Here is a 21,014-nt window from a genome sequence, read left to right as displayed (position 1 = left end):
TGTGCGGGGTTCGGAGAATAGTGGGAGGGCGTCGGACCGGCGTCGCCGTGAAAATATGCGCGGCCCACTATTCTCCGAACCGGCGTGAGAGCGGAGAATCACGCCCATTGTTTCTTGCATGCTATGCAGACAACGCATACCATACATTGGGAAGGAAGGACAGACTACAGAATGGTGGAAAGTGTGTGCGGGCAAGTGAATCCATAGGGTCAGCATTGGTGGCTACTGTGAAGTTCTTGCGTGGGGTCCCATGAGAGGCCAGGCTGCATGGGCAGAGTAGAGATCTCTGAAAAGGGGTGTTTTTCAGACTCATGAAACCTTAATGAGATAGAGAATCTGGTGAACTGATGACAATAATCTCTCCATCAATGTCAACAAAACGAAGGAGATTGTCATCGACTTCAGGAAGCATAGAAGAGAACATGCCCCTGTCTACAGCAATGGGAACGAAGTAGAAAGGGTTGAGAGCTTCAAGTTTTTAGGTGTCCGGATGACTAACAACCTGTCCTGGTACCCCCATGCCGACACTGTAGTTAAGAAAGCCTAAAAACGACTCTACTTTCTAAGAAGGCCAAGGAAATTTGGCATGTCAGCTCCGACTCTCAGCAACTTTTACAGATGCACCATAGGAAGCATTCTTTCTGGTTGTATCACAGCTTGCTATGGTTCCCAAGATCGGCAGGAAACTACCAAAGGTCGTGAATGTAGCCCAATCCATCACGCAAACCAGCCTCCCATCCATTAATTCTGTCTACAATTCCCACTGCCTCGGAAAGGCAACCAGCATAATTAAAGACCCCATGCACCCCGGACATACTCTCTTCCACCTTCTTCCGTCAAGAAAAAGATACAAAAGTTTGAGGTCACGTACCAACTGACCTTCAGACTTTTCCTCTCCACGAGTTCTTGCTGCCACTCAATCTCTCCCCCTGATGTAGTTTACCCTTATTTCCAAAAGGATTTTGCTGAGGTGTCACACAAAGGGTTAATAGGCAAGATGAGGATTCAAGGATTTGGGGGAATACATTAACATGGATAGAGTATTTATTAATGGACAGGATCCAAGTCTATTTTTGGACTGCACGGGTGTGCAGGGCTGCCCTCCTTAGTGTGCAGGGTTGGAGGTGTTTTGCTCCCAGGGAGGGGGATGTCAGATGGGATGGACACCCCCAGTGTCTGTTGGGTGGAAGGCCCCATGCTGTGTTCCTCCCGGTCCTTTTCCCTTTGTGTGCTCCGGGGAGTGGCCCTGGGGTGCTCCATGGGATACAGGAGCAGCTGGTGTGAGATACAGGTGCCCCGCCATCCTCTAGCGCTGACGCATGGATTCCCACTAGTGTCTGCACCACGCAGTTGAAGTCAGGCCCTCAGCCATGGAGGTCATGAGCTGAACTACAGACAGCTTCAGGTGTCAATGTATAATAGTTACAGCCCAAAACAACAGTCATTACAACGTTACGAACATCAAGACTGGATGAGTCAGCGACAAAATGAGTCAGGATACAGACGACAATTTAGATGCAAATCACACCCATAGCTTAAAAACAGCCAGACAGAAGAAGAAAACATTACCTGCGAACCCTACTACTAAGGGGAATGCGGATAACTCTTACAGCGTAATTTGAACTCTTCTCCAAGACACAGGCTGAAACAGGAGGCCACCCTCACACTTGAGGTGGCAAAAGACAAAGACAAATTCAAGGAGAGTGCCAGGCACAACTCAACTCATGTTAACAATCCATGGTCTCCCGCAGAGAAAGTAAAAAGAGGGCAAGAACAAGAGCTAGGAGTGAAGAAACAAACTCCTACAACTCAATTTTCCAGCCCAAGACCAAGAACAAAACAGGTGATCGAACCATCAACATAAAGACTGCCCCCAATAGGGCAAAAGATAACCATGGGATCAAGACACAAGACTGAAGAGTACTACGATCCTAGACCAGACCCCAACATTGGCTAGGATACTGGACCAAAATCCCAATATTTTAGCTTATATTAAGACTGTGTGGAAAGAATGATTCGCTCCAGGAGTGATTGCATGAAAATAATAATCATCACCTTTATTGCCACAAGTAGTGTCATGTGAAAGTACCTTTAAGAAATGGGTGTTTTAGAAATGTATCTTTAAGAAATGGGTGTTTATCAGTTATGTTAGAGTGTGGGTGGAGCTGGACAGTCTGTCAGCTTTTTACTTTCACTTTAGGCTGTTTGCTGCAGGGTGTGTTTTAGTTTCGTTTTCAGTGTTGAAGCTGAAGTCAGACAAAGCAGCTGTACTGCTGTTCTTTCTGCCATGAAAAGACTATCTCTTGATCATTTGGTGAATTCAGAATTATAAATGTTTTCAGTCGTGACTTTAACCTGATGTGCTTCTGTTAAAGGTTATGTTTTTTGTAAGTCTTCTGGATGTTAAAAGGACAGCGTAAACATTACTTAGTGTTCTCCTCTTTGGGGATTGTATTTGAATTAATGGTTGCTAAGATGGTCACTGTTTGTTTCAAAAAAGTTAACTTGAGTTCATAGAATAAACATTGTTTTGCTTTAAAAAATACTTTTCCATTTCTGCTGTACCACACCTGTAGAGTGGGCCGTGTGCTCCCCATACCACAATCTATTAAAAGTTGTGGGTCAGGTGAACTCCATGATACACTTTAGACCATAACAGTAGGCACAATTAACACTGCAAAGAAGTTAATGTGAAAATCCTCCAATCGCCACACTCTGGCGCCTGTTTGGGTACACTGAGGGAGAATTCAGAATGTTCAATTCACCTATCCTAATTTATTCCCACATACAGCTTATGTGTATGTAATAACTCTTTTAGGTCATTTTGATTTTCTTCCAGAAGTTAACTCAATAATTCATCCCAATTTTTTTTAACACTTCGTCATTATTCAATTTAATTTGAGGAATGTCAAATTCGGGATCATCTGGATTTATCTCTTCACCCTGAGCTACAACGACTAACACCACCACCTTCTTTCACCCTGAGCTACAACGGCTAATAACACCACCTTCTTTCACCCTGAGCTACAACGGCTAATACCACCAGCTTCTTTCACCCTGAGCTACAACGACTAACACCACCATCTTCTTTCACCCTGAGCTACAACGACTAACACCACCATCTTCTTTCCTTCTCTATCAAAATACCTTTTGAACATATTAACATGATACACTCTTGAGTTTTCCTTCTTGCTGGCATTCTTATCAAATAATTCACCTCACTCAATTTCTTTTCAGTTTGATAAGGCACCTTGTTCTTTAGACACAGGAAGATGTGTACAAGAATAAAAATAAAGATTGAAAGATGAGCAGAGCAGGAGCTTGTGAAAACGCAGCCGCTCCCATCACATGGTCCCTCCACCTGCCTACCAAAATAACCCCACCGAGGTATAAGTATCTGCGTTGGTGGAGGGTGCGGGTGACATCTGCAACACCTTCTCAATACTCGTCTCTGACATGTTTCCCTCAGAGCTACAAGGGTCTGCAGTGTCCAGAGGGCATGGAGATGATTCGGGCTGATTAACCTGCAGGGAAGTGAGATTGCATTTGTGCATCACGGGGGATAAATGATGGGAGAAAGTTAGCTCACATGAGGCTTGCACCATGTCCTGATGGTTCTCACTTTTGCCTGCTACCCCACTTTGCCCTCTGCACAGGTGTGGTCATACTCCGCATCAGCCAGCTCAAGGGCTCACTCCTCAAGGGCATTAGGCATCTCAACTCAGGTTTGACTCCAGTATGCTGTGCCCTCTCAGGCCAGTTGTGCTTGAGTTTGTCCTGCAATGAGACAGGAGAGTGTAGGCAGGAGTCTTGCCAGGTCAGATGGTGATGAAGTGTTTAATTTGAGGGACAAGAGTGGGAGCCGGGATTTGAGGATTAGATTATCTATTGGGGGGAAATGGGGACCAGGGAGGATACCATAAAAAGTGATGAGTATTCCTGAGATGTTTGGTGAGAGGTCACTGTGAAGGTGTGAAGGGTATGTGAGGGGGTGCAGCGTTATACATCAGGAGCCAGACTTACCCTGGCTGCGTGAAAAAGTAATTCATCTACTTCCCTCACTGTTGCCCTGTCCTGTTATGCAGCGAGCTGGCACTCACTATTGTGACCACTGTCTCCCTGGCAGGGGTGGTGGACGTCAGTGAGAATGTGGGTAGAAGATGTCACACCTCTGCTCCACACCATTCAGCAGTACGGTGAGGGCTCTCTTCGAAATTTGTGATTGCTGCCTTCCTGGCAGCCATACTCTGACTCAACGTAGGACAAGTGCAGAGGAGTGCTGGGAGGCATTTAAAAGAAGCACCCCATTGATTGCAGAGATTAAGTTTTCTTGGGGCGACGAATCAGAAGCAAGCCGTCAGGAGTGCGGCGTGGAGCACATGGAAAAAAAATTGTCAAGAGGCTCAATATTCGGTGAGTTTTCCTGCCATTGGTGGGATTCTCTCCAGTTTACTCACGGGAACCAACATTTGAAAAAATATGGCAAGCTTGCGCTCATTGTTTTCAAATGGAAATAGGCATGAGTATAGCAGATCATCCAACTCAAAGATTGGCCATTTCTGACACTGGCATAATAAATACATTAAGTCAGAAAATCAATTTACTACCTGCCAGAAAGCAGGACGTTCCCCAATTAGTCTCGAAACCGGTTTCCAAATTTCTCAACACAAACAGAGGCAATCATTTTTTGTCACCAATTCTAATGACTGGTCAATCAAAGTTGTTCACATATTCCATGATCTTGGACAAGAAGTGAAGTACCAGCCCTTATAAACAGGTCATTAAGGATTTCTTTATCCTTTTGAACTCTTACCAGCTCTTCACAGTGTTGATATTTCAGTTTCCGAGCAATATCCATCGCAGTCTCCCCACCTTCATTTACTGTTGAGAAGCAAACACAAAATTTCATGCAAAGATTAAGTTGAATTCTTTTAAGTTGAGTTTATTAACTTTGGATGGTGATCTTTCAGATTTGTTAAAAAGATTTTTAAAAATTACATCAAACCCATCCCGTAACAGCCTCCCCGAACAGGCACCGGAATGTGGCGACTAGGGACTGTGGTGAATTATACTGCATTGTAATTCACACTGTATTGCATTGTGTTGTATTATGTCCTTGTGGGCTCTGTATGTGAGCCGTTTCCGTACCTGCAGCCACGATCAGCAGGACCACGACGACAACCTCCACCGATTTCTCCAAACCGCCCAGAAACTCAATCTCACCTATAATACGGAGAAATGCGTTTTCCGCACTACCAGACTAGCCATCTTCGGCTATGTCGTGGAAAACGGAGTCCTGGGCCCCTCATTGTCCCAGTGCCCTCAAGAGATGCCTGGGATTTTTCTCTTATTATGCCCTGTGGGTCCCCCAGTATGCAGACAAAGCCCGCCCACTATTTAAGACCACACTCTTTCCACTGTCGGCTGAGGCCCGCCAGGCCTTCAACTGCATTAAGGAGGACATCGCCAAAGCCGCCATGCGGGCGGTGGATGAATCCGTCCCCTTCCAAGTGGAGAGCGACGCCTCAGAGGTCGCTCTCGCCGCCACTCTGAATCAGGCAGGGAGACCAGTCGCCTTCTTCTCCCGAACCATCTCCGCTTCGGAACTTCGACACTCCTCAGTCGAAAAGGAAGCCCAAGCCATTGTGGAAGCTGTACGGCACTGGAGGCACCACCTCGCAGGTAGGAGGTTTACCGCCATCACCGACCAAAGATCGGTTGCCTTCATGTTTGACAACTCGCAAAGGGGCAAAATTTTAAATGATAAAATTTTGCGGTGGAGGATCGAACTCTCCACCTATCATTATGATATATATCGACAGGGGAAGCTCAACGAGCCCCAAGATGCCCTGTCCCGCGGCACATGCGCCAGCGCGCAGGACGACCGCCTGAAGGCTATCCACAATGACCTCTGCCACCCAGGGGTCACCCGGCTCGCCCACAACGTCAAAGCCCGAAATCTGTCTTTCTCCACCGAGGAGGTCAAAGCCATCAGCAGGGATTGCCCGATCTGCGCGGAGTGCAAACCGCACTTCTATAGACCAGACAAGGCCCACCTGGTAAAGGCATCCCGGCCCTTTGAACGCCTGAGCATCGATTTCAAAAGGCCACTCCCCTCGACCAATCGAAATGTGTACTTTCTGAACGTCATCGATGAGTTCTCCCGCTTCCCCTTTGCCATCCCGTGCCCCGATATGACCTCCCACACAGTCATCAGAGCCCTGCACAGTGTCTTCACCCTGTTCGGTTTCCCCAGCTACGTACACAGCGACAGGGGTTCGTCCTTTATGAGCAACGAGCTGCGTCAGTACCTGCTCGACAAGGGTATCGTCTCGAGCAGGACTACCAGCTACAACCCCAGGGGGAACGGGCAGGTGAAGAGGGAGAACGCGACGGTCTGGAAGACCGTCCTACTGACCCTCCGGTCCAGGAATCTCCTGACCTCCCATTGGCAGGAGGTCCTCCCCGACGCGCTCCATGCAATTAGGTCCCTCCTATGCACCGCCACCAACCAGACCCCTCACGAACGACTATTTGTTTTCTCAAGGGGCATTACCACGGTGGCTTCGCTCCCATCCGGGTTGAGGACACCGGGCCCGGTTCTCCTCCGGAAGCACGTCCGGAGGCACAAAACAGACCTGCTAGTGGAGAGTGTGCTACTACTTCATCCAAACCCCCAATACACCTTTATTGAATTCCCCGACGGCCGTCAGGACACCGTTTCCCTCCGGGACCCGGCGCCTGCAGGATCCAACACTACCACCACAGTCGAGGTACCCCTCACACTACTCCCCACCCAACCCCCCACGCCCTGCGCCCCCGCGCCTATAGGTTTCCTACCCCCCCCGTCGCACCGGTCAGGTATGAAGCTCGAACCGAAACACCCCCGGAGTCTGCCCTCATACCCACACCGATCGTCACCACCCAGCCACTCGAAGAGGCTGCAACCCTGGTGCTCCGCCAATCCCAAAGGACGACTCGGCCACCGGACCGGCTCAATCTGTAGACCAGTCGCCCCGCAGGACTTTATTTTTTTTTACAGGGGGTGAATGTGGTGAATTATACTGCATTGTAATTCACACTGTATTGCATTGCATTGTATTATGCCCTTGTGGGCTCTGTATGTGAGCCGTTGCGCGGCTCTGTCCGTAGGGGGAGATGAGGAGCTTGTACAAGGCTCCACCCTTGGCTCCGCCCATGGCCCCTCCCACTACCGGAAGTATAAAGTGCTGCAGCCGTAAGCCCTACTGTCAGTTCCTCTGGTCGCAGGCTGGCTCAGTTGTAAGACTATTAAAACCACAGTTTACTTCCAATCGGGTCTCTAGTGAATTGATGGTCACATCAGGGGCTTTTCACAGTAACTTCATTTGAAGCCTACTTGTGATAATAAGCGGTTTTCATTTTCATTTAATTTAATTTCATGGACAATTGACTTCCGGTTACGGCATGCGAGAGCAGGTCACACGGAAGGTGGCTCTTGCCTGTTTTTTTCAGCAGATTTTGGGTTGTAACCCAGTAGATTAGTGTGGAAAGGGGAAAGGTAATTGAGGAACGTGGAAAGTCCTGCCAATAAAGACCACAGGAAAGAAACACCAGGCTGGTAGCCCGACAAAGGAATCTGGGGGAGAAAAGATGGCAGAGGCAGGTGCACCCATCACATTAGAAGCACTGACAAGGGTGATAGTGCAGTGCAGAAGTTGAAGAAGTTTGGCAAGCAATGGAGGACATTAAAGAGTAATTTAAAGCAGGCATTTTCAAAGTCGGGGTTGCAGCCCGCAGGTGCGTCGCTGGCAGGTGTTGGGAGGGTCGCGAAGCCATCCATCGCGGTGTTCTCGATCGTGTGAATTCAGGCGCAATGGCCACAGCAGCCGGCTTTTAAAAATGCCGGCTGCGAGCGGCTTTAAAAATGACAGCCGCAACCGGCTTCAAAAATGCGGGCGCGCTGCACATGCGTGCCTGCTCATCAGTGAGCATGCCCGGAGCCCAGAGAGAAACACCACCTCCTCCTGACGTCAACGAGCTGATCCAGAAGATTTTTTTGAAAATTCAATTCAGTCTTCCTGCATCTGTCTTGAACATGCTCAATGGCTGAGCCTGCAGAACTCTCTTTGATAATGAATTTTAGAGATTAAAAAGAATCACAATACTTTGAGTTAAGTAATTCCTCCTCATCTATGTCTAAAATCGTTGCATTGTAATTTGCAGACTATATCCACAGGCTGTAAACCACCCATTTGAGGAAAACCTACATTCTGCATCTGCTCTGTCACTCCTTAGAGAATAATGCCTGTTTCAATGAGCACAGTAAGAAGTCTCACAACACCAGGTTAAAGTCCAACAGGTTTGTTTGAAATCACTAGCTTTCAGAGCACTGCTCCTTCCGCAGGTTATTTGAAACAAACCTGTTGGACTTTAACCTGGTGCTGTGAGACTTCTTACTGTTCTCACCCCAGTCCAACGCCGGCATCTCCACATCATGTTTCAATGATAGGGGCTGGTTTAGCTCACTCGGCTAAATCGCTGGCTTTTAAAGCAGACCCAAGCAGGCCAGCAGCACGGTTCGATTCCCATACCAGCCTCCCCGGACAGGCGCCGGAATGTGGCAACTAGGGGCTTTTCACAGTAACTTCATTGAAGCCTACTCGTGACAATAAGCGATTTTCATTTCATGAGGCCATTTCTCATTCTTCGCTACTCTAGACTACAGAAAATAAGCCTAGGCTCACCTCTCGCATTAAAGGTAAGAGAAAATGGTGGGTTGCGAAGGTCGGCCGGCGTGGGTCCGGGTCCCGAAGGTCGGCTGGCGTGGGTCACGAAGGATGGTTGGATGGTAAAAATGGGTCCCGGGCAAAAAAGTTTGAAAAACACTGGTTTGAAGCTACCATTAAGGAGGCGTTAGGCCTGATATGGGAGAAGCTGGGCATGACTGTCAAAGCTTTAAAGGAACAAGGGGAGATGCTGAAGGGCATGGAGGAGGCCTTGTTGAGGCATGAAGATCAGCTTGCCTCACTGGAGGCTGAGATGCTGCTCATGGCAGATAGAAATAAGCGTCTGAAGACCTAAGTGGAGGTTCTGGAGAACAGACTAAGGTGCATGAATCTCAGAGTGGTGAACATACCGTAGTGAATGGAGGGCCCGAGGCCAACAGAGTCCCTCTCCAAAATGATGTCTTGCTTGATGAGCGGGGATGAAGTGCTCACTGCTCCGGAATTGGACAGGGCACATCGGGCTCTGCGGCAGATATCGGGGCCGAATGAGCTGCCACGTGCGGTGATCGTCCGGTTCCACCGTCCGGAGTAAGGAGCAGGTCCTGGAGTGAGCCAAGAAGAGTCGGAATACCGATTGCGGCAGACACGCGGTGCGCATCTACTAGGACTTTGGTATCGAACTGTTGGAACAGTGGGTGGCCTTCGAAAAGGGAAGGCGGTGCTGTATAATAAGGGTGTGCAGTTTGTTGTGGACATCCAACGAGGCTGAGAATCACGTTGGACTCGAAGGATCACTATTTGAACACGCCAGTGCAGGTTGAGGCCTTCATCAACAACAAAGGACTGGGTCTTGTTTAAGGGAGGCTGGTGGGATTTTTTCTGTCTATGAATGTTAAGTTGGGTTGGTTGTAAATATTGCATTATAGTGCTTTACGTTTTTGCTCTTCTTTTCTGTAGAGAATGGTGGGGGACTTTGGTGTTCCTGCCCAAATCGTTTTTCCGAAGGGCTAAATGGCTTATTTCTGGTTTTATGTGGGTATGTAAGGCCCCAAGGATCCAGAGAGTAATGCTTCAGAGGAAGTAATAGGCAGGGGTTTAGCGTTGCCAAATTTGCTGCACTGTTATTGGATGGCCAATGCACAGAAGGTGTTGGGGTGATGTAGGGACCCACGGGCTCACTGGGTTGAGATGGAGTCAGGGTCATGTAGGGGAATAAGTTTGGGGGCATTGGTAACAGCACTACCTGCTGGCGCCGGCCAAGTACTCAACAGACCCAGTTGTGATGTCCACGGTAAAAATATGGAGGAAGCTCCACTAACATTTTAACTTGGGGGCGGATTCAAGTCTGGCTCCGATTTGCACTAATCATCTATTGAGCCAGGCAGGTTAGATGCCACATTTGGTGCATGGATGGAGAGAGGGCTGGAGAGAATGGGGGATTTCAGTGACAGTAATCATAGAATCATAGAATTTACAGTGCAAAAGGAGGCCATTCGGTCCATTGAGTCTGCACCGGCCCTTGGAAACAGCACCCCACTTAAGTCCACACCTTCACCCTATCCTCGTAACCTCATTTTTTGGACACTAAGGGGAATTTTAGAATTGGCAATCCACCTAACCTGCATATCTTTGGACAGTGGGGGGAAACCGGAGCATCCGGTGGAAACCTACGCAGACACAGGGAGAAAGTGCAAACTCCACACAGATAGTGACCCAAGCCGGGAATCGAACCTGATACACTGGAGCTGTGAAACAACAGCGCTAACAACTGTCCTACCGTGCCACCATTGAATGTCATGGAAAAATGGTTAGATCCTTTCTTGCTGGAAATGGAGGAGCGGCAAGGTGGCAGTGGTTCACACTGCTGCCTCACATCGCCACGGACCCGGGTTGTATTCCGAACTCGCGTATTTGTCTGTGTGGAGTTTGCACTTTCTCCCCGTGTCTGCGTGGGTTTACGCCGGGTGATCTGGTTTCCTCCCACAGTCTCGAGATATGCAGGTTAAGTGGATTGGCCAAGGTAAATTGTCCTTATGTGCTCAACGGTTAAGTGGGGTTACGGGGGAGTGGGCATGGGTAGGGTGCTCTTTCAGATGGTCCATGCAGATCCGAAGGGCCAAATGGCCTCCTTCTGCACTGTAGGGATTCTATGATTTGCACTTGTGTGGAGTGAATGTTACTTACCACATGTAAGCCTAATCCTGATTGTTGCAGGTCTTGGTGTATATGGGCATGGACTGCATCAATATCTGAGGAGTTGTGAATGCTGAACATTATGCAATTGTGAGCAAACATCCCCACTTCTGACCTTATGATGGAGGGAAGTTCATTGGTGAAGTAGCTGAAGATCATTGGGTTTAGGACACGACCCTGAAGAACTCCTGCATTGATGCCTCAGGATTGAAATGATTGACCTCCATCAACCACAACCACCTTCTAACTTATCGCTTAGATGGCAGTGTTGTAGCTGTACTGGAACAGCTTGTCGAGGGGCACATGTCTTCTGTACTATTGTCATGTGTGTCCCTTTAAGAAAGGTTTTTGTCTTATCACATGACTTCAGTGATATCATTGTGTGAGGGGAGCTGGGTTGTGGCTGTGTGAGGGTTTTGGTGTCACTTTCATTTTAGTTTGACCACTGTGGACTACAGGCAGAGAAAATTTTGGCCTTTCTCTCTTTATTTTCATTTCAAAGAATTGTTCCAAGACTTTCCATTGAAGCCACCCTATGTTGCCGGATAACCTGTGGGCCGGGTGCACTCCTGGCAGGAAAAAAGAATCCCAACAGCCGGAGAATTCCGGTCCTTGTCTTTTGCACTGATGTGCTGCTGGGCTACCCCACCATTGAGGATGGAGATATCTGAGCAGCCTCCTCCTCTAGTTAGTTGTTTAATTGTCCGCCACCATCCATGGCAGAATTGCAGAACTTGATTTCACTGTTTCATATGTAAGTAGTCTTGTGTTGTAGTTTCACCATGTTGACACCTCATTTTTAAATATGCCTGGTGCTGTTCCTGGCATGCCCGCCTGCACTCTTCTTTAAAGCAGGGTTGATCTCCAGGCTGGGTGGGAATGCTAAAGTGGGCATTTGCTGCACCATGAGGCTACAGATTGTGGTTGAGTACAGTTCAGCTGCAGCTGATGGCACCTCATGGATGCCCAGTTTTGAGTTGCTAGATCTGTTTAAAGTTTACCCCATTTAGCATGGCAGTAGTGGCACAAAACACGATGAAGGGGGCATCCACAATGCGTGAGCAGGACTTTTGTCTCCACAAGGATTGTGCAGTGATTACTTATACAGTCATGGACAGATGCATCTGCGGCAGGCAGGCTGGTGAGGATGAAGTTAAATACGGTTTACCCTCACCACCTGCTGTAGATCAAATCTAGTAGCTATGTCCTTTAGGACTTGGTCAGCTTCGTAAGTATTGATGCTACCAAACCACTCTTGGTGATGGACGTTATGTGCCTTCGGCCCATGCTTTTCCCAAGTGGTGGTCAACATGGAAGAGTACAGGGCAGTGGTTAGCACAACCGCCTCACGGTGCTGAGGTCCCAGGTTCGATCCCGGCTCTGGGTCACTGTCCGTGTGGAGTTTGCACATTTTCCCCGTGTCTGCGTGGGTTTCGCCCCCACAACCCAAAAATGTGCAGAGTAGGTTGATTGGCCACGCTAAATTGCCCCTTAATTGGAAAAAATAATTGGGTAATCTAAATTTATTTTTAAAAACATGGAAGAGTACAACTTGATCAGCTGGGGGGGGGGGGGGGGGGGGGGGGAGAGGAGAGAGAGAGGGGAGATGATCAGCAGGTTTTCTGGCCCATGTTTAACCTGATGCTATGAGACTTCATGGGGTCTGAAGTCAACATTGGAGGTTCCCAGGGCAACTTCCTCCTGACTGTATGCAATCTCTCTGCTGGTCTGTCCTTCTGGTGGGGCTGGACACACCCAGGCATGATGATGGTGGTGTCTGGGACACTGTAAAGTATGATGTATGATTCCATGACTATGAGTATCTGTGGGACAGCTCCAATTTTGGCACAATCCCCCAGAGATTAGTAAGGAGGTCAGTGCTGTGTGTGCTGTTGTCGTTTCCAGTGATAAGATTAATGCCAGTGAAACAGCCTGTTTCATTCCTTTATGAGTTTTCCATAATGATTTGATACAACCGTGTGGATTGCTAGGCCACTTCAGAGGGCACTTAAGAGCCAAGCACATTGCTGTGAATTGTGTGGAGTCATATGTAAGCCAGATCATGTATCAATGGCAGATTTCCTTCCCGAAAGGACATTAGGACTGAAATTCTCCAGCCATTGGGATTCTCTATTCCCGCTGACAGTACACCCCAACCCATGGATTTCCCGGGGATGTGGAGTGGCTTCAATAGGAAACTCCACTGACAAGCGGCTGAGTAGAGAATGCCGCAGCCAACGAATGGCGCGCCACTGATGGACTGGAAAATCCACCAGTGCCCTAGATTTGTTAGTATGTTGCTGCATCCTGTTATGTGGGGCAGAGAAGTAGGTGATCTGTCTATCTAAAGCCTGCAACAAGTACAGGGGCTGAATCAGTGGCAGTGCCTCCGGGTGCACAATACAACAGGGAATTAGAGCGGAAGCTCTGAATAGGGCAGGTTTCGCACCATAGCCACTGCCAACTTGGAGTTGAGTTCCTCCATGATCCTTGACAGTGACTGAAGGCTGCTCCTCATCTCAGTGTTCCCAGGTTATTGCTGCTTCTGTCTGAGGTAGAAATGGAAAGGAGGAAGGGTTACTGCACATGGTAATAGGACTACCACTGAGCTCTCCAATCATACTTGGGTAATTTACTGCATTCATTGTCAAGCACCACAAGTTTCAGATTGCAAGTGATGCAAAGTACTACCTGTAAGGTTGTTTGAAAGTCCCATACATCCATAGCAAATCCATTTATAAAAAAGTTAGTTGTTTGATGCAGAGTTACTGGAGTATATTCCAATAAACTGACTATTTCAATACTTACAAATAGTGGTGTTGGCCTTGGCTCTCAGAAGTAGTTTGAGGCATTCTGTTTTATTGAATAGACAGGAGTAATGAACAGCTGTGTTTCCTTTCACCGTTTGCTTGCTGAGGTTTCCACTGGGGTATAAATAGAAAATCAGTCACGTAAGTCAACATAGGTCATCTACTCTCCCAAAACATTACAGAAAACCTGGCCCCAGAAAGAGTACCTTCGATTTTCACATAACTTGCAATAGTAGCTACATAGTACTAACTTTAAATTGCGCATCGTACAATTTATTACAGACAATAAATCTAGTTAGTTGAATCTGTAGACTATGACTGGATTATGCCTCTTGCTTGTGTATTAGTGGTCTGGTAGTTTACGTGGGCATTCCTTCCCTCCTCCCCCGAGGTTAGTGATTATGTTAAAGCAATTTCTAACATTGACTGAAGGATGGGAGCTACCACAATAAATAGAAAGATACTTAGCAGAAAGTCGATATTCACCCTGTGATTCAATAAGGCTGGTCTGTCCAGCCAGAATCCGTAATGCAGAAAATCAGCCAATGCAACTGATTCTTGTTGATTACCTCCTTCAATATGAGTTCCAACATGGTAATAGTCATTTCTGAACAAACACTTTTCATGCACTCAGTACTGTTAACAAAGTGAAGGAGCAGGACAGAAATTGGCAGACAATCTGATCAAGATGCAGACTAGGTATTTGGCCGGATTTTTCTCTCCTGACTTGGGGTCGAAGTGTGTCAGGCAGGCTTTAAGAATGGCGTGCAGGACCCACATCTGGGATTCCCATCTGCATTCTCGGCATCGGAAATTTTCACCGACATGGGATAAGGAGATAGAGAGCCCACATTCTGTTATACCAATGTTGGCGGCATCATTGCGGAAGTGGGCATTTTAAACCTTCAACGATTTTCATGGAGTCGGATCGATTTTGGATGGTGACGTGAACCATGGGGGAGCCATGGTATGGAGTCAGAAACCTTATCAAAGATAAATAAAAAACTTGCTGCCACTTCACATGTCATAATGAAATGCTATAGCATAAGTTACATATGTTTTTAATGAAGTGAGTGATGGTAAGGCTTTGTTTTGAAAAGGTAAGTGACCATTAAATAGCATGGTTACCAGGTTGTCACTTTTGACATCTGGCAAGCTATTAAAGGAATGAACAGCATTGTGAATGTGAGGAGTCTGCAATTGCATTAGAGTACATTATCCATTAGATAATGTGTTATTTTGTACTGCACATTTTGAACTGGCAAGGTTGGATAGAATGATGATTCTATTTGTAATCTTGGTGTGATCCCAATAGGAGTGCTTTATATAGTTCAGGGTTTGCTCACAGAAAGGATTTTGAGGCCATAGAAGGTACAGTGCAGCTTCTGCCTCAATTAAGGAAATATTAATATGGAGAAAAACTTAAAAATGTGGCCCATTTTAAAGAAACAAAAGATTAACTGATGAGTAAAGGATGAACAGATAGCGTTGTTTTAAAATTAAGAAATCGAACCGAGTGGATCAAAACAAATTATTTCCACTGGCTGAAGTAGACCAAACGGAGATGATATAGATCAAACTTAGTGACTGAAGCAGAGGCCGTGGACTGGATTTTAATTTACTTGATCCATTGGGTGTGAGGGTGCAGTTCGGGGACAGGGTGTTAACTGTACAGTAATTGTATTTGATTGAATGAAGGCAAAGGACATTAATTTGATTTGCTTGAGCCCTTATAAATCGTCATTGACTAAAGCTGTGGTTGTTGGTTCAGGAGGTATGTGCTTGTACTGTGCAACTCCATAAATAAATATAAAAGTGTGTAAAGACTGGTTCCTGGTCCATTCTTTAATAACTGGCTTTTTGGAATAGAACTCATGGTTCCTCTGCGTGCTGTTTTATAGTTAGTCACCTCAACCAACCATCATACCTCTGCAAAAACCTGAAGTGGGCAGGGTGGAGGTGGCTTAAGTCAGAATTCTGGAGTTAATACAGTAACTACCTACCCAAAACAAAATCCCCCTCAACCCTCCCCACATCATGCTCATTTTTAAGAATAGAGTAAATGGGTGATTGATATAATAAAAGTTATGTGAACAGAGCAGGGTCATGGAATTGAGAAAGTAGAGAATAACAAAGAAAATTACAGCACAGGAACAGGCCCTTCGGCCCTCCCAGCCTGCGCCGATCCAGATCCTTTATCTAAACCTGTCTCCTATTTTCCAAGGTCTACTTCCCTCTGTTCCCGCCCATTCATATACCTGTCTAGATGCTTCTTAAATGATGCTATCGTGCCTGCCTCTACCACCTCCGCTGGTAAAGCGTTCCAGGCACCCACCACCCTCTGCGTAAAAAACTTTCCACGCACATCTCCCTTAAACTTTCCCCCTCTCACCTTGAAATCATGACCCCTTGTAACTGACACCCCCACTCTTGGGAAAAGCTTGTTGCTGTCCACCCTGTCCATACCTCTCATAATTTTGTAGACCTCAATCAGGTCCCCCCTGAACCTCCGTCATTCCAACGAAAACAATCCTAATCTACTCAACCTTTCTTCATAGCTAGCACCCTCCATACCAGGCAACATCCTGGTGAACCTCCTCTGCACCCTCTCGAAGGCATCCACATCCTTCTGGTAATGTGGCGACCAGAACTGCACGCAGTATTCCAAATGTGGCCGAACCAAAGTCCTATACAACTGTAACATGACCTGCCAACTCTTGTACTCAATACCCCGTCCGATGAAGGCAAGCATGCTGTATGCCTTCTTGACCACTCTATCAACCTGCGTTGCCACCTTCAGGGTACAATGGACCTGAACTCCCAGATCTCTCTGCACATCAATTTTCCCCAAGACCCTTCCATTGACCATATAGTCCGCTCTTGAATTTGATCTTCCAAAATGCATCACCTCGCATTTGCCTGGATTGAACTCCATCTGCCATTTCTCTGCCCAACTCTCCAATCTATCTATATTTTGTTGTATTCTCTGACAGTCCTCCTCGCTATCTGCAACTCCACCAATCTTAGTATCATCTGCAAACTTGCTAATCAGACCACCTATACCTTCCTCCAGGTCATTTATGTAGATCACAAACAGCAGTGGTCCGAGCACGGATCCCTGTGGAACACCACTAGTCACCCTTCTCCATTTTGAGACACTCCCTTCCACCACTACTCTCTGTCTCCTGTTGCCCAGCCAGTTCTTTATCCATCTAGCTAGTACACCCTGAACCCCATACGACTTCACTTTTTCCATCAACCTGCCATGGGAAACCTTATCAAACGCCTTACTAAAGTCCATGTATACGACATCTACAGCCCTTCCCTCATCAATTAACTTTGTCACTTCCTCTAAGAATTCTATTAGGTTTGTAAGACATGACCTTCCCTGCACAAAACCATGCTGCCTATCACTGATAAGTCTATTTTCTTCCAGATGTGAATAGATCCTATCCCTCAGTATTTTCTCCAACAGTTTGCCTACCACTGACGTCAAGCTCACAGGTCTATAATTCCCTGGATTATCCTTGCTACCCTTCTTAAACAAAGGGACAACATTAGCAATTCTCCAGTCCTCCGGGACCTCACCCCTGCTCAAGGATGCTGCAAAGATATCTGTTAAGGCCCCAGCTATTTCGACCCTCGCTTCCCTCAGTAACCTGGGATAGATCCCATCCGGTCCTGGGGACTTGTCCACCTTAATGTCTTTTAGAATACCCAAAACTTCCCCCTTCCGTATGACAACTTGACCGAGAGTATTTAAACATCCATCCCTAGCCTCAACATCCGTCTTGTCCCTCTCCTTTGTGAATACCGATGCAGAGTACTCATTAAGAATCTCACCCATTTCCTCTGAGTCCACGCATAAATTCCCTCTTTTGTCTTTAAGTGGGCCAATCCTTTCTCTAGTTACCCTCTTGCTCCTTACATACGAATAAAATGCTTTGGGATTTTCCTTAACCCTGTTAGCCAAAGATATTTCATGACCCCTTTTAGCCCTCTTTATTGCGCGTTTGAGATTCGTCCTACTTTCCCGATATTCCTCCAAAGCTTCATCAGTTTTGAGTTGCCTCGATCCTATGTATGCTTCCTTTTTCATCTTAGCTAGTCTCACAATTTCACCCGTCATCTATGGTTCCCTAATCTTGCCATTTCTATCTTTCATTTTCACAGGAACATGTCTGTCTTGCACTCTAATCAACCTTTCCTTCAAAGACTTCCACATTTCAAATGTGGATTTACCCTTAAACAGCTGCTCCCAATCCACATTCCCTAGCTCCTGCCGAATTTTGTTATACTCTGCCTTTCCCCAATTTAGTACTCTTCCTTTCGGACCCCTCTTGTCCTTGTCCATGAGTATTCTAAAACTTACGGAATTGTGATCGCTATTCCCAAAGTAATCACCGACTGAAACATCAACCACCTGGCCGGGATCATTCCCCAATACCAGGTCCAGTATGGCCCCTTCCCGAATTGGACTATTTACATACTGCTCTAAAAAACTCTCCTGGATGCTCCTTACAAACTCTGCTCCATCTACGCCTCCAACACTACACGAATCCCATTCAATGTTGGGGAAGTTAAAATCTCCCATCACAACCACCCTATTGCTCCTACATTTTTCTATAATCTGTCTGCAATATAGGCTGATTAGGCTAAGTGGCCTATTTCTGTGTTATAATTTGTATATAAGATCTCTGTGGTGTCTTCCAAACATTATGTTTATTTAAAACTTTTCTTAGTACCCTCGATCCACTTAGGCCACTGTAGATTTCCACTGTGTTTTTGGGTACTAATAATAGTAGAAGCTCTGGTAATGCAATAGGTACTATTGTATGGTCCTGCAATTATTGGGGCTGGTTTAGCGCACTGGGCTAAATCGCTGGCTTTGAAAGCAGACCAAGGCAGGCCAGCAGTACGGTTCAATTCCCATACCAGCCTCCCCGAACAGGCGCCGGAATGGGGCGACTAGGGGCTTTTCACAGTAACTTCATTGACGCCTACTTGTGACAATAAGCGATTTTCATTTCATTTTCATATTAGATAATAAACGTCAGTAATAGTTATCTGGAAAACATCCAGCTCAGGTGTGAGAGCAGTTAACATGCCCCAGGTCATTACCACCAAACTTTTATTCAGGCATCTGGATAGGCAGATAATTTTCCAAATTTGGTGTGGTCTTTATTTTAGAAATATGCAGGCTGGGATCATCAGGCCTCGACTACTATTTTAACTCAAGCTTGAAAGGGCTGGAGAAGGTTAGAACTGAGAAAGATTAAGACTCTTTTAAAACTTCCTTTGTGAGGCCAGAATAATGTAGAATTCTCCTTGGAGCCCAGCAAGGAAAGTCACAACCTCCCAGGCTGATCTTCTTTCCCATCTCTCCCTCAAGATCCTTTCCCACAAACTACCTCGATGCCAGCAGACAGTCAAGGGTCATATACTTTGCAGGATGCCAACAATAGCTTTTCTGCCCACTGTTCTATGTTCTCAGCTGTTTCAGCTGGGAAATGGGCTGGCAGAGTGTTAATGATGTTATGAAGTTATATTAGCTCAGTTCTCAAATGTGCCCCAGTGTGCGCATTCCATCACCCATCCAAAATCTCGCAAAATCAGAGGAATCTACTGGAGCTGCCCTCAGATATTTATTACATCTCCTTGGAAATTGCATGATTACAGGTTGGGGCGTGGTCTGTATACTACGAAAGGGGCACATTTGGTTTTTTTTCCAGCTTCTTTCCACATATTTGAACAGTGAGAACTGGCTGCTCGGAATCAAAGACTAAATGTGTTCAAAAGTGAAAACAATTATGGAAAACATGCAATACCTGAAGGACCTGAAAATAGTGAAGGAATTGTTTTTGAGTTTAGATGCATCAGAATGTGAATTCCGAGATCTGCTCAGCACTGCCAAACCTGACTATTCTGCTTGATAAGCATTTGGAATTGTACAGTAACCTCACTATTCTTCAGTTGGATAGTTGGAGGATAACAATAAACAGAGCAGCTACTGGAAAGCAGTGTTTCAAAATAAGAGAGAGGAATTTGTGAAATACTGATTCAGAAATGTGCTGGTAGAGATGGAGAAAGAAACAGATGATGATAAATGATGAAACTGACTTTAGCCAAGAGCACATAAATAGAAGCATTAAAATCAAGAACAGATCTCATATTCATAAGGAGTTGCAGGAGATGACTGCCATCAAGCAGCAAAATGAAAGCATTTTACAATATAAATGTGGTTTCAAGCTGTAGCCACTGTAGCCACCTAAAATGGACACTGGACTAAACAAAATGGAGAATCGCTAAGACTGCAGGGAAAAAGCAGTTTAGCCAAGGCAGCAGCCTGCAAACACTCATTAGCATTTTGCAAGCAGCAAAACTAGTTTCTGGCCAGGTGGAAGATCTCAAACCAAAGGTGATAATGGCAGAACGCTTTACATACTAATGAGGCAGTCCAGATCTAGGCACACACAATGGCAACGTTTGGGTTTGAATAAGATACTTTAAGTGGATGTCCAGACAGAGCGGCACCAGAAGTATCCACTATAGAAACCGCCCCCGCCATCAAGAGAGACCCTCACATTGGAGGAATTCAAAAGATATCGATTGGGAGCGATCCAATCGATACCTGAAGGTAAAGCCCGCCCAGGAAAAGGCAAGGACATTGGGGACCCCTATAAAAGATAGACCCCCACCCATGGTCCTGTCTGTTGTTTCGTGCTCCGGCTTTGACCAAGAACTTCGAATTGTATCCTGACTCCAGCCGTTGAGCATCAGCCGCCGAACCGTAAGTGCCAATACGACGCTCGCTACGTGAACCAGGCCCACTAGACCCCCAGTGACCAGCACGCTTTCTGAAGGTTGCAGACCAAGACCGGAACGAAGGCCTCGCTCCCTGACCTTGCCTGTTCCTGTTTAGTTAAGTATTCTGATTGCTTAGTTTAGTCATAGCTTAGTCCCTTAGCGTGTGCATGCGTATTTATTATAATTGTATAATAAATATTGATCGTTTGGAACTTACTAATCGGTGTATCGTTTTATTACTTTGAACCTGACCTTGGAATATTTGTGAGGTGTCTATACGGCATCTGGCGACTCCTGAGCTGAAAATACATACACAGAGCCTAGTAGTGTTAAGCACACGGCCTTTAAACGGAGGCGTGTTAATACACTCCAATAAACGTGTTTTACCCCCATAGCAAAACGTGCAACATTTAGTGGCGACATCCTGATGGGACACGGTTATAAGTGGTACCCCCACTCCGTCGAGGACCCTGAAATTTGAATTAGAAATCTGGTA

General features: G+C 46.4%; 1 protein-coding gene across 3 annotated transcripts in view; it reads right to left on the bottom strand.

The window, feature by feature from the left end:
• unm_sa1614 (un-named sa1614) overlaps window positions 1-21,014 on the bottom strand; it is a 319,542-nt gene that overhangs the window by 44,647 nt on the left and 253,881 nt on the right. For all 3 annotated transcript variants that reach the window (XM_038803728.1, XM_038803726.1, XM_038803727.1), the window contains 2 exons: window positions 13,710-13,825; window positions 4,814-4,881 (listed from right to left, as the gene is read on the bottom strand). In XM_038803728.1, the coding sequence (XP_038659656.1) occupies window positions 4,814-4,881; window positions 13,710-13,825 (184 nt within the window). The remainder of the gene's footprint in view (window positions 1-4,813; window positions 4,882-13,709; window positions 13,826-21,014) is intronic.

This window comes from Scyliorhinus canicula, chromosome 7 (assembly GCF_902713615.1).
Source record: "Scyliorhinus canicula chromosome 7, sScyCan1.1, whole genome shotgun sequence".
NCBI lineage: Eukaryota > Metazoa > Chordata > Chondrichthyes > Carcharhiniformes > Scyliorhinidae > Scyliorhinus > Scyliorhinus canicula.
The sequence above is the reverse complement of the archived record's forward strand: the minus strand, read 5'-3'. Positions and strand labels throughout refer to the sequence as shown.